The 14081-nt window shown below is 36.6% G+C and overlaps 1 protein-coding gene across 3 annotated transcripts in view; it reads right to left on the bottom strand.

The window, feature by feature from the left end:
- Positions 1–14081, bottom strand: part of ATRNL1 (attractin like 1) — an 806361-nt gene that overhangs the window by 777140 nt on the left and 15140 nt on the right. For all 3 annotated transcript variants that reach the window (XM_059398662.1, XM_059398665.1, XM_059398663.1), the window contains exon 2: positions 356–439. In XM_059398662.1, coding sequence (XP_059254645.1) covers positions 356–439 — 84 coding nt within the window. The remainder of the gene's footprint in view (positions 1–355; positions 440–14081) is intronic.

The following is a 14081-nucleotide window of genomic DNA, read 5'->3' as shown; positions in this document are numbered from 1 at the left end:
GGGGCGCCTGGGTGGCTCAGTGGATTAAGCCGCTGCCTTCGGCTCAGGTCATGATCTCAGGGTCCTGGGATCGAGCCCCGCATCGGGCTCTTTGCTCAGCGGGAGCCTGCTTCTCTCTCTCTCTCTCTGCCTGACTCTCCGCCTACTTGTGATCTCTCTCTCTGTCAAATAAATAAATAAATAAAATCTTTAAAAAAAAAAAAATAATAAAATATCGTGAATAATGGCTGAATGAATGATAAGTAACTGAACAAGCTATGTACCTATAAAATTATACTGTAATGCTTTAAAACTGAAATGATCATCTTCTTTATTATTTCAGAATAAAATAATTTAATCCAAATTATATACTTACTAGCCTTCAATTAGCCAAGTGCATTTAGTTTTATATTTATAGTTAATTGGACCATCTGTTAAATATCCAGAAGGTTCTGTTAACCTAGAAAACAAAATCATGAAAACGATTACCTTAAAGTAACTTTAAAACATATAGTAGCATAAGAAAATTAAAAAGACACTTAACCAAAGAAATGGAATGCAGCATTTTCCAATAGGGAGAGTTTACTTAAAAATTAGGAAAGTTTTCATATTGCCATCTATCTCTCTACATCTCAAAAGAATTTATTTTGGATTTCTCTAAACTTCGACATATCTCGGCTGTTTCACTTTGCACAGTGAAAATACACACTGAGAGATCGAACATTGTACCGATGGGCTTAATGCTTAATGCAAAAATAGATGTTGTTAAATTGCCTCTATATAAAAATAAGATGGAGGCAAAAAAAAGAAAGATCAAATGAACTTTAAAAGATGCAGATCAATGAATATAGAGAAATAGTGTATGTACATACCATTCTGAACTTATAGTGTTAGCTATATTTGCTTTTGGTTTTGGTCTTGGCTTTTTTCAGTTCTCGTGTTATTTATTCTCAAGTAATACGTTTTTTATCTATTTATTTTTAGTAAACACACAATGTTATTAGTTTTAGGTGTCCAACTCAGTGATTTAACAGTATGTCCATTATGCTATGTTCACCCCCACTATAGTCACCATTTGTCCCATTATATCACTGTCTGTTTTCCACAAACCAGGATTACTGAGGTAGCTGTCACTAGACTTTACTGAGTTAGGGGGCTGCCTGTTTTTATTGTCATTTTCTCTTATCTACTTTATATCTAGTCCAAAAACTCAATCAATTCTAAAAATAGGATAAATCAAGGTTTTATAATTATCTTCCATTTAAAACACAAAAAAGATAATTAGAAAAATTCAGTTTTTAGAATTTAACATTTAAAACAAAATCTCAGTTCTACTTCACTTTGTTCTCCTTAGCTCCAGACCAACTGTTTATCCACAGAAGACGATACTTTAAGTAATCAAGATACCTTCCTATTTAGCCTTTATATATAATATATGCAAGTACATTATTTATATACACACACACACACAGAAACAAACACACAAGGATTAGTCTTTATATATTCACTTATACATAAACACATATATTATACATAATATACACATATGCACATAGATCTCAGGGTCATTATTTAGTTTTAGATAAATTAAATTTTCCTTATAGACTAGTCTTAAGTACACTAGAAAAAAAATTTCATTTATCTAAATAATGGTTGACAGAAATGTCAGTCAATAAGAATATTATCTGTAAGTCTTTCATAATCCCTGCAGATGATTTTAGGCAATAAATGGGCTAATTCATTCTTGGAAAAGTTTTTTAAGAAAAATTCAAATACTCTCAAATTAATGTAACAATAAATTGAACATTTTCTATGTGTCAGGAACCTACATAAGCACATATGTGTTACCTCACTTAAAAATCTCTAAACCAGGGCACCTGGGTGGCTCAGTCAGTTAAGCATCTGCCTTCCAGCTTGGGTAGTGATCTCAGGGTCCTGGGATCCAGCCCTGCATCTGGCTCTCTGGTCAGCAGGGAGTCTGCTTCCTCCTCTCTCTCTCTCTGCCTGCCTCTCTGCCTACTTGTGATTACTGTCTGTCAAATAAATAAATAAAATCTTAAAAAAAAAAAAGATAATTCAGACAAATCCTGCACTGAAAACAACTTTAAAAAGCTAAGGAAAATATTTACAATCTTAAAAGCATCTTATAAGTAACAAAATGGTAAGATCTACCAACCCAAGACCCAGAAGTTACAAATTCAAGAGGAAGGCATTTCAGAGCTGCTTTTGCTCTGGAAAGACTTGCCTCTTTAGAAGACAGTATCAAAAAGTTGAGTGCTTTTGGCAGCCCAAGATATGGAGGGAGATAACAGTTGAGGGCAATGGCCCATGAAAGGTAGGGGCTCAAACAATATGGCCCTCTGAACTGAGACACAATGACCAGTTACTGGGGTAAGGCTGTACCAGAAGTAAACCAGCCCCATGTGGACTGAAGCCTAGCTATGAGTCAACTGGATGGCAGAAAACCTCAAGGCTTAGAACTGGCTTAAGGGGTTACTAGAACTGCTAATATGCCAAAGTTCCTAATAAGATACAAAAAATACTCTCTAAAGAAATGTAACATCATTCTAGACCTCAAATTATTTCTACCAATAATCTCTCAAGTAAAATATCTAGTATGATTAAAAATACTAAGACATATGAAGATGCAAGACAACAAAATAAGAACAAAGGGACAACAGGAAGAGACCTGAAGATACTTCTATTACAGAGACTGTCAGACCTGTCCTATAAAATAAATATACTTTACTAAGCTCAAAAGGCAAAAGACAAGACTTAAAATTTTGGCACTTAATTAAAAACTGTAAAAGGTAAGAGATATATTTGAAAAAAATAATAATAGATATACTAATACTGAAAACTACCAAAATCAAAATTGAAAATTGAGGCACAGGTTTACACTTAAACACAGCACACTTAAACAGAGCTAAAACAGGATGAGGATAGATCCATAAAAAAATATCCAACCAAAGCAGGGACTGAGAAGTCAATGCATTTGGTTTTGGTCACTCCACTAGGTGAAATTCCAACAACCTGAAACTCTAGCTGAGAGGAGGAGAAATAAAAATAGGGAGTGGAAGAACGAAACCTCAGAAAGCAATTATCATCTTATAAACACATTACAGAAACAAAGATCATAACAGCTTTGCATAGTTTCTATTTTCTTGTTATGTGTATATCTTCTCTCCTCATTTCTACTTTACATACAAGCTGTTGTAAGTTAACTTTACAATTTAGACTTTAGATAATGGCATATTCAGTATGACTATGACTGAATATGGAAAGTAATTAATACAGCCAATCACAGATATAATGACTCTTTGAACTGCGTACTCTCTCCTTTTGGACGAAGGGTGAGAACTTCACTAGGAAGATGTGTATCTTCTTAGAAATGCAGTGTTGTTTGGTTGCAGGGGAATTCATATATGTTTAGAAGAAAACATTAAAAAGCTGAATAATGAAAGGGTAGTGCCAATTATCCATTGCCTGTCACCTCAAAATCCAGTTTGCCTACTCTATGAAAATGGATCTGGGCCCTGTAAATACTTTTTTGTCAAATGGCCTGATGTTAAAGCTGTCATGCTTTGTCAACAAAGTGCACCAGGGTTACTTAACGATCTCCTGCAGCTTGGCTTCTCCAGGACTAGGCTCCTATAGATTGTGACGGCCAGCAACCCAGTTACCAATAGCTCCTCCCAGCACCTCCCCTCAGGAAATTCTGCAGCAGAGTGCCTTCAGTGGACTCCCCTCTGGCCACTGGAACCCCAGTTCCTCTGCATGTGATGAGCTGAAAGTGCCTATAAACCAACATTCTCCCAGAATAAATGATTTCTAGCCAATGAATGATTTGGTAAGAGTGTAGATACTCCCAAGCTTCCTAACTTCTTTGTTGGGATAACACTGCAGTGCATTTCCCCCCCAGTACTTCCTTATGGGATTAAAGTCTGGTCCCCCCCTGTGGTAGTGGACTTGATAATATACTTCTTACTGGCTACTTCTGTGTACTACTCTGTCGGTGTTCCAGCATCTCCCAGGTATACCACATGTGCCCAGTGCTCAGTGTGAAAGCAGATACTTCTGCTTCAGGGTGATGGAGGTGAGGGTGGCCAAACTAACAGTTACCACTGAGAAGCATATCTTCAGGACAGGATTCTAGTGGATCACTCACTGGGCAGATGGTAGACAAAGTGGTAATAACTCCTGGCATGTTACAGCATCACGATGACTAAGACTCCTACTTGAGAGCTGACATGGCATTCCAGTAGAAGGTTATGCACGAACAACAGGCTAATGCAATAGCTCTAATATTTGAGAAGTACAGTAGCAAGGACAATTAGAAGGACTGTGGAATGAGTTAATTGCTTATAAAAAGTCACTGATATGCTGCAGGAAGAAAACTGCAGCAGAATCCCTCTATGAGACACCTGCTTTTCCCAATAACCTATAAGACCCAGTTCACCAACCACCAATTTTAGATACAGTGTAAAAGCCAGGGGACTCTAACATTTAAAAAATCTCTGCTCCTGAATTCCAAGGGAGGATCAAGCTGAAAACAGGCCCAGGATCAGATTGTGAGAGAAGCAGAATTCTAGAAAAAGTTTAATTCACAGCCGTGACAAAACTTCAGTGCTAAAGATAGTGCCCCTAAGAGGAAGTAAAACCCTGATACCTAGGAGGGTGCCATCTGGGTAGATACACTTGAGAACCTTGAACTCCTATATATTTTTTACACTTTTGAGCCTGCAAAAGTCTTTCAGGAGCCAAAGTCGACAGTGAGAAAAATAAATTCCCACCCTCTTTATAGGACTACTTGTTCATAAGTCACACCAACAAGTAATACCAGAATTGAACTAAATAAATTTAATCAATAACAACTGGCTACAGTAATAATGCATCCAAAAATCATGAAATTAGTGGCAGCACCATACACACTGACTATGCAAAAAAGATAAATTTAAAATCCCCAAATATTTGCAAATTAAGCAATATATTTCTAAGTCACCAAGACAATTAGAAAATATTTTAATTGAATAATATTAAAACCACAACAAATCAAAATTTATGAGATGAAGCTAAGCCAGTATTTAGAGAGAAATTTTAGCTCTTGATGTATATATTAGAAAACTGAAAATCAATTATCCACGGTTACAGCTCAAGAAGCTAGAAAAAGAACAGTGAGTTAAATCAGAAGAAAATACATGGAAGGGAATAATAAAGAACAGAAATCTCTTGGGGGGCCTGGGTGACTCAGTCAGTTGAGGGTCCAACTGCTGGTTTCAGCTCAGGTCATGATCTGAGGGTTGTGCGACTGAGGCCTGCATTGGGCTCTGTGCTCAGCAAGGAGACTCCTTGGGATTCTCTCTCTCTTTCCCTCTGCTCCTCCCCACACTAGTGCATGCTCTCTCTCTCACAAATAAATTAATAAATCTTAAAAAAAAAAAAAAAAACTTGTAAATAAAAAAGTCATACAACAAAGGAAACCAACACAATTAAAAACTGGCATCATGGGCGCCTGGGTGGCTCAGTGGGTTAAGCCGCTGCCTTCGGCTCAGGTCATGATCTCAGGGTCCTGGGATCAAGTCCCGCATCGGGTTCCCTGCTGAGCAGAGAGCCTGCTTCCTCCTCTCTCTCTCTCTGCCTGCCTCTATGCCTACTGGTGATCTCTCTTTGTCAAATAAATAAATAAAATCTTTAAAAAAAAAAAAAAACTGGCATCATGAAGACTAACAATTTTGCTAGAAAAATTTTCTAGCAAAACTTATTAAGAAAAAGAAGAAAAAATCATGAATTACCATTATCAAAAAGGAAAAGAGAAACCTCACTACAGATACTACAGAAAGAATAAGACATTAAGAACTAACAATAAAATTGATATTTTATGGTGCAACCACTCTGGAAAACAGCATGGAGGTTCCTCAGAAAGTTAAAAATAGAGCTACCCTATGACCCACCAATTGCACTACTAGGTATTTATCCTAAAGATACAAACATAGTGATCCGAAGGGGCATGTGCACCCAAATGTTTATAGCAGCAATGTCCACAATAGCCAAACTATGGAAAGATCCTAGATGTCCATCAACAGATGAATGGATAAAGAAAATGTGGTGTGTGTGTGTATATATGTATATACATATATATGTGTATATATACATATATACACACACACAATGGAATACTATGCAGCCATCAAAAGAAATTAAATCTTGCCATTTGCGACGACATGGATGGAACTAGAGGGTATTATGCTTAGCAAACTAAGTCAATCGGAGAAAGACAACTATAATATGATCTCCCTGATATGAGGAAGTGGAGATGCAACGTGGGGAGTTTGGGGTTTGAAGAACAAATGAAACAAGATGGGATCGGGAGGGAGACAAACCATCAGAGACTCTTAATCTCACAAAACAAACTGAGGGTTGCTGTGGGGAGGGGGGTCGGGAGAGGGTGGTGGGGTTATGGACATTGGGGAGGGTATGTGCAATGGTGAGTGCCGTGAAGTGTATAAACCTGGCAATTCACAGACCTGTACCCCTGGGGCTAAAAATACATTATATGTTTATGAAAAAATTAAAAAATTCTTTTAAAATTTTAAAAAATAAAAAATTGATATTTTAGATGAAAGGAATGGTTCTTTAAACAGTACAACTCGATGAAACCAACAGAATAAAAGAAAATTATGAATAATCCATCATGAAAAAATCTTAAAATATAATCAAATTTAATCTAGCACTTTATAAAAAGAATATATATAACAGTATTCTGACTGAGGTATGTATAAAGACTTGGAGGCTCGGGAAATAGCATTCCTCTGTTGGGGGACTACAGCTCATTCACTGGATCAATGGGGAATGTCTAATGATTAGACCATAAGGAAATCCAGATGACAGTGGTTACAAGAATGGGAGAAGATAGATTCAATGGTTACCTGGAGTGGTTAAAGGAAGAAACCATAAATTTAATTGCATTAACCCTTTGAGCAATTTAAACTTACCTAAAATTTTTACATTTAATTAACAAAATCATTTGTTGATAAAACGTGAAAATCATCCTATGCCTAACATGAAACCCCTTCAGAGCAAAGAAAGCAGTTATACAGAAGGCATTCCTTAAAAGCTCTGAAAGGCAAATACCAGCAACCCTGATGCATGAGGCAAAAGGTCACAGTGGAAGCAAACAATAGATACACCACACAGCTGGGAGAAAAATCTGGAGAGAGACTCTTTGAAGAATTAGGGTACTGAAAAACTATCCAGTATGTAAGCCCATACAAGGGAACATGGGGAGCCACATGCATTCCCAGGGAAGACTACATGCTCACAAAAGACCTGAAATTTAACCTCTGGTTAACTTTTAGACTGAAAGCAAAAAGGAAATTAAGGCTAAGGTAGAGTCATAAACAACCTAGCTATGCAACTGTAGGAGTGCCCTGAAAGAGTCAATCTGCAAAGACTAGAGAGTTATTCATTTTTCCTTGGCTCCAGGCATTCAAGGAAATCGATCTCAAAACACTAGCTGACCACAAGCTAAAAGAACAGAGACTTTAGAGACCATATGCAATAAAGAATACAGGCATTACAAAAGTAGTTTAGAAAAATCATGAACTACAACCCACATATGCAAACAAAAACAAAAAACCTAAAGAGGGAGATGCTTCTAATCCTAGCCTTATCACATCACAAAAATTAACAAAAAAATTACCAAGCAGACAAAGAAACAAAGTATGGCCCATCTGCAGAGGTTTTCAGAAACTGTCCCCACAGAAACACAGACACTGAACTTGCCACTCCTAATGTTGTTTCTACAATGTATTCTAAGTTTCGAACAACTGATGTATTTTTTATTGTGGCGCTCCTGTTCATGAATTGAGAGCCATACTGACATGTTAATCTAGATCACAGCTCCACAATCTACTGCCCCATTGCCTATTTGTGTAAATGAAGATTTGCTGGAATTCTACTATACACATTTGTCTATACATGTCTAAGATTGCTAAGACACTACAAGAGCAGAGTTGAGCAGTGGCTACAGAGACTATCAGGCCTGCAAAGTCTAAAATATCTATTAACTGGCATTTTATAGAAGAAGTTTGCCAATCCCTGTCCAGATGCAAGTCACGTGCCTATATGTCTTCAAAGGTCTCATCTAGCTAAAACTGCCCAGTCTAGAGTGCATGATCAAATAAACACACTGGACTGTTAAGAAAACCAACACAAACGTTAAACAAAACTAAAACTAAATCAATTATATTGTTCTCTATCCTTGGTATGAATACAAAATTTGATTAAAACATCATAAAAATGAGAAAAAAAATCAGTAGTTTAAATGGTACAAAGTCTCTGAGGTAATAAATCCTATTTATCAAAAAACATAGTTTTGGTATGCCTGGGTGGCTCAGCCAGTTCAGAATCTGCCTTCAGCTCAGGTCATGGTCCTAGGGTCCTGGGATCAAGTCCCGCATCTGGGTCCCTGCTCAGCAGGTTCCCTGCTTTTCCCTCTTCCTGCTGCTCTCCCTGCTTGTACACACTCTCTCTGACAAATAAATAAGTAAAATCTTTTTAAAAATTTTTCCTCCAAATATGTGATTTCTTTGTTTTGAAAATCAAATTATCAGAACAAATGCAAATAAAATTCTTCTGCTCAAAAAAAAAAAAAAAAAAAAAAATATGGTTTTAGTGTTGACAATAACTACTCAAAGAATAGCTGAATCCATTTGGGGAATCTTTATACACAGTCACCATTGCAATCCATCCTCATAAGGAAGTCTTTTTTAAAAAAACGTTTTTAATTAAAATATTGTTTAACAGTTTATACAGTTAAACAAAGTAAAGAGTACCTAAAGATTATATTCATTGGTATTAACTATTCTTTTTCCTTTCTGCACAGTCATTATTGTATTACACTGTTGACCTTGCATTTCTTCTTTTTTCTTCACAGAGCACTGTGTATCCTCCACTTCTTTTTTTTTTTTTTTAAAGATTTTACTTATTTATTTGACAGACAGAGTGAGAGAGAGACAGAGCACAAGCAGGGGGAGTGGGAAAGGGAGAAGCAAGCTCCCCACTGAGCAGCGAGCCCAACGTGGGGCTTGATCCCAGAGCTCTGGGATCATGACCTGAGCTGAAGGCAGACACTCAACTGACTCAGCCACTCAGGCGCCCCTGTATCCTCCACTTCTAAGTGTGCCTTCTCCATCCATCCAACTCCTAATAAAAATTTAAGTGACCTCACCTGCTAGAGCAGTAGTCTTCAAACCTTAATTACATGCTCCCTTGTCAGTAAAAGTTTTTTTTTTTTAAAGATTTTATGTATTTATTTGACAGAGAGAAATCACAAGTAGATGGAGAGGCAGGCAGAGAGAGAGAGGGAAGCAGGCTCCCTGCTGAGCAGAGAGCCCGATGCGGGACTCAATCCCAGGACCCTGAGATCATGACCTGAGCTGAAGGCAGCGGCTTAACCCACTGAGCCACCCAGGCGCCCCCAGTAAAAGTTTTTATTACATAACTCAAGTATATGTATATTTACCTGTAAATATACATGTACTATTTAAAATATTGTGTACTAGGGGCCTCTGGGTGGCTCAGTCAGTTAAGTGTCTGGCTCTTGATTTAAGCTCAGTTCTTACACCACATTGGCCTCCACTCTGAGTGGGAATGAAGCCTACTTAAAAAAATTAAATTTAATTAAAATAAATATTTTGTACTATAAAGTATAAATTTTAAAAATCAAAATTAAAAATAACATTACTAGAAATCCTAATATTTTCTTCCCATATTCCAGTAAATCATCTTGGGTACCATCCCACTTAACACAAATTTGAACAAACTATATCCTGGCCAAATAGGTATTACCCCGTGTAAGTACACTAACCAACCTGACTACAGTAGTTAACTGACACCAGCACACACTAACAAAAATCCCTCTATTCACTGGCCTCAGTGGTAGCAAATAGTATGTGCTTCGTCAGCTCTCACATCTAGTGGAAGAGGAAGGAGCTGTTTATACCACACCCTTTGCATGATTTGGGGTGAAAAATAATTGACTACTATTGGACTGCCACTGGAAGACCATTACCATTTCTCCTCCGGCAAATCAAACCTTCCTTTAAAATACTGCATTCCCACTGCATAGCTTTCCCAATCTTAACCAGGCTTCAAATAATTGCCAAGACCAAACAGTGCCTTCAGGATAGATGTTACTAAGACCAGTATCAAAAAAGATTTCAGCATTTTAACCTTTTACCTGCTGTGTGTCAATACTTAACTGTGCTTAAGTTATATTGGAATTGATAGCAGGCAATCGGGTACTCAGCAGTCTTTTGCTCAAATATTTGAACATCAGGTTGTTGGACAAATATTATAATTAGGCATTTACTTCAAGATTTCTGGCCATGTTAAATATGCTTACTGTAAAGCTGACTTCATACTGAGTAAAGAGGCTACAGGCATAGGGAAAGATATTAAGTTACCAGGCAAGATACTTCATTTTGAAAAAATTTGATTCAGTTGTACTTATTTATTTTTTACTGATTGTTAGAATATATTACTCATTCCTAATATTTCCATGGGGAGGGATTTTAATTAGAGTGACACTCTTCACCTCTCTGCCCATATCTCACTCCTTCCTTCTTCCTCAATGGAGAAGGCGAGGCTTCTGATTGGTAAGGTTAAGGAGAAAAAAACGGGATGTTGAAAGCTGTACCAACTGCAGGCTGAGGGAATGCATTATGCTTACTTTCTTCCAAGCATTTAAGAGCCCTGTCCAGAAACATGGACCAGCAGTTGCTTACCTCTGGTTGCAGGTAAATTTAATTTTGAAGTGAAATATTAGATAGCCCATTACGGCCACACATGAATCAAAGTCATGTTCTCCAGAGGCGCCTGGGTGGCTCAGTCAGTTAAGCATCCAACTCCTGGTTTTGGCTCAGGTCGTGATCTCAGGCCTGTATCAGGCTTTACACTCAGCACAGAGTCTGCTTAAGACTTTCTCTCCCTCGACGCCTCCCCACGATGTGCACATGTGCACCCTCTCTCTCTCTCTCTCAAATAAATAAATCTTTAAATTAAAAAAAATCATGTTCTCCATATTAGCACCCATAAACCTGTTAGTTTAACTGTTAATGATCTAACTTCAAAGCCTATTTATCAACTAATTCTGAACTCAAAAATTCTAACAATTATAGTCCCAAATATGAGGATTCTAGCCTATTAAGCATTTTTTTTCCTCAGCATTGCCTTAAGTCACTGAGATAACTATACAACCCAAGCAATTTTTTTAGTCATGCAGTCTCTTCCCCATTGTATCCTTCTTCTCAAATTCATCTACCGTCTAATAATAAATAAGGAGAACCTTTTTCCCTTCTGGCTAAACTGACTTCACATCTACTAATCATTTTTAAGCCTTAAGCTGTCTATATTTTTCCTATTCACTTTTAGGTGTTCAGCTGTCTTAAAGATATAATCGTTACCTTTGGCTCAAGTAGTATTTCAGAATGAAATGAATGGTGTGAATGAATAGTATCCTGTGGATCAAACAGGGCCAAATAGATCAGATAGCTAAAATATCAAAGCATCTTCAAGAATATTAATTAATTAATTAATTAATTAATTAATATTAATATTAATTTATTAATTAATATTAATTAGTAAACGTATGCCAACCATTCAGTGTTAATTCCCATCATTCATGGCAGACCAAAGAGAGGAAGGAGAGGGAAGTAAACAAAGCATGATAAAAAACTAAACTCACAAATCATCCTGCATTATTACTGCTGTTAAAAATAATAAAACTCAATTCACCATCATGCTTAAGGAAGTAATTTAATTTAATTTTCTGGTTAACTAAACAGTATGATTAACTGAAACTCAAGAATACCTTTTTTCAATGACTTGTTGCTAAATGTGTTCCTGAATTTGTTTCTTTTTATTGCTTTGTTAACAAATTGCCACAAACATAGAAGCTTCAAACAACATACCTTTATTATTTCACAGTTCTATAAGTCAGAAGTCCCTGTGGACTCAGATGAGCACTAGCTGAGCTAGACTCTTATCTACAACCTTTTGAAAAGAATCCACTTCTAAACCCACTCAGCTTGTTGACAGAATTCAGTTCCTTGAGTTATAGGGCTCGGAGTCCCAGTTCCTTGACAACTATTGGTCAAGGATGCTCTCAGCTCCAGAGGCCACTCTCCAGTCCTTTCCACATGTTCCCCCTCCATCTTCAAACCAGCAATGGTATGTCAAATTCTCTTAGTACCTCCAGTCTTTGACTTCCCCTTCTACTAGCAACCTCAGAAAACTGCTTTTAAAGGGCTATGTGACTTAAGTCTACTCAAATAATCTCCCTTCAGCTTTATAACACAACTATGACAGTAATACCAGGGGACAAAAGTCAAGAGGATCTTCTTAAAATTATGCTTACCACACTTACTATATTACTAAGTTTCTGGAGCTAATGTGTCTTCATAACTCAGGATGGTTAAATACCTCAGGAACATCATTATGAAAGTTAATTTTCATATATCTAAAGTATAAGATTAGTCTGATTTTATACTACCTATATAAAATACCCTGTAAATTATTTTTTAAGTCACAGATAAAAATATACTTATATAGTTTGACTTTCTCCCTAAGTAGACTACAGAAAAAATATATACACATAGTCATTCACTGATTCAAATATATTTATTAAATGGGGCAATATTCCTGGCATGGGGGATAAGAACAGTGAACTTTAAAAGATCTCTAAAGAGTAGATTAGTGGCAATCTAGTGCTAAGGAGTAGGGAAGAAAATAGAAAGTGACTGCTCAGGTTATTTTATGGAATAACAAAATGTTTTAAAGTTATGGTTATGGTTTCACAACTCTAAGTATTTAAAAACATTAAATCGTGTACTTTAAACTGGTGAGATTTATGATATATAAATTATATCTCAGTAAAGCCGTTAATATAAAAAGTGGAGGAAAAACATGGTAAAAGAAACTGTCTTTGCCCTCCTGGACCTTACATTCCAGGCAATGCTTTCTAGGACCTCCTGCAATGATAGAACAGTTCTATATATTTACTGTTCAATATGGGAGCCACTCAGTACATGTGGCTATTGAGCCCTTGAGATATGGCCAGTGCAACAAAGGAACTGACCCTTTAAAATTTAACTTTAACTACTTTTAATAGATATATGTGGCTAGTAACTGCCAGAGTGGACAATATGGCTATAAAAGGGGAAAGACAACATACAAATAGCAAATAAAAGTAGAGTATGTAAAGCGATGATGCATACATAGAGGAATATAGACTATTCCCCATCACTCTGATATGTATTTACAGAAATACATCAGGTATATGTATGTATATACATAATATATAAATATATTTGTAATATATGTAAATATATATAAATGTACATTGTATCTATATGTTTCTATGTGTAATATAGATGTAAATGTTTGGATTATTTGAGCAATTAAAAACAGGAAGAATCTTTTATCCTTGCTGTATAATCTTCCTAAGCTTTTTGAAAAAATATATTTAAAAACTACTTTTGAGACCATTCCATGTCTTGAAAAAATAAGTTTTCAAGCTATACATATAAGGTGACCATTATTTGACTTTCTTTCCTATGATACAATGACTCTTACCATTTGGAGATCTGAGATCACTTTTGAGAATTTTGTAAAAGCTAAACACCCCCTGCCTACAAAAACTCATATAAAAAATATATCAAAACATGGAAAATGCTCTTAGAGTTTCTACTCTTTTATGAGACACAGAGAATCAACTTGAGAGTTCTTAATGTACACGGTGCTTTAAAAAAAAAATGTTTACATGTTTCCTATAAAAATACTAAGTACCTTCCCCTCCCCACTGGGAGAAAATGTGGAGGTAGGATCCCTCAGTGATCTCTGCCATGCACTAAATAAGTGCCAGCAAGGAGGCAGCAGCCCTGATGCTCATCACTTGGGTTGCAGCAGCTGCAGAGATCCTGGGGTAGACCATCTCTACCCTGTACTATGCAAATGACAGCAGAGTCAGCACCCCTCATCCTCCTAACTAGAGAAGGGAAAGGGATTACAGAAAGATGAAGATGATGAAAAGGGAGATCTTT

This window comes from Mustela nigripes, chromosome 4 (genome assembly GCF_022355385.1).
Source record: "Mustela nigripes isolate SB6536 chromosome 4, MUSNIG.SB6536, whole genome shotgun sequence".
Classification (NCBI taxonomy): domain Eukaryota; kingdom Metazoa; phylum Chordata; class Mammalia; order Carnivora; family Mustelidae; genus Mustela; species Mustela nigripes.
The sequence above is the reverse complement of the archived record's forward strand: the minus strand, read 5'-3'. Positions and strand labels throughout refer to the sequence as shown.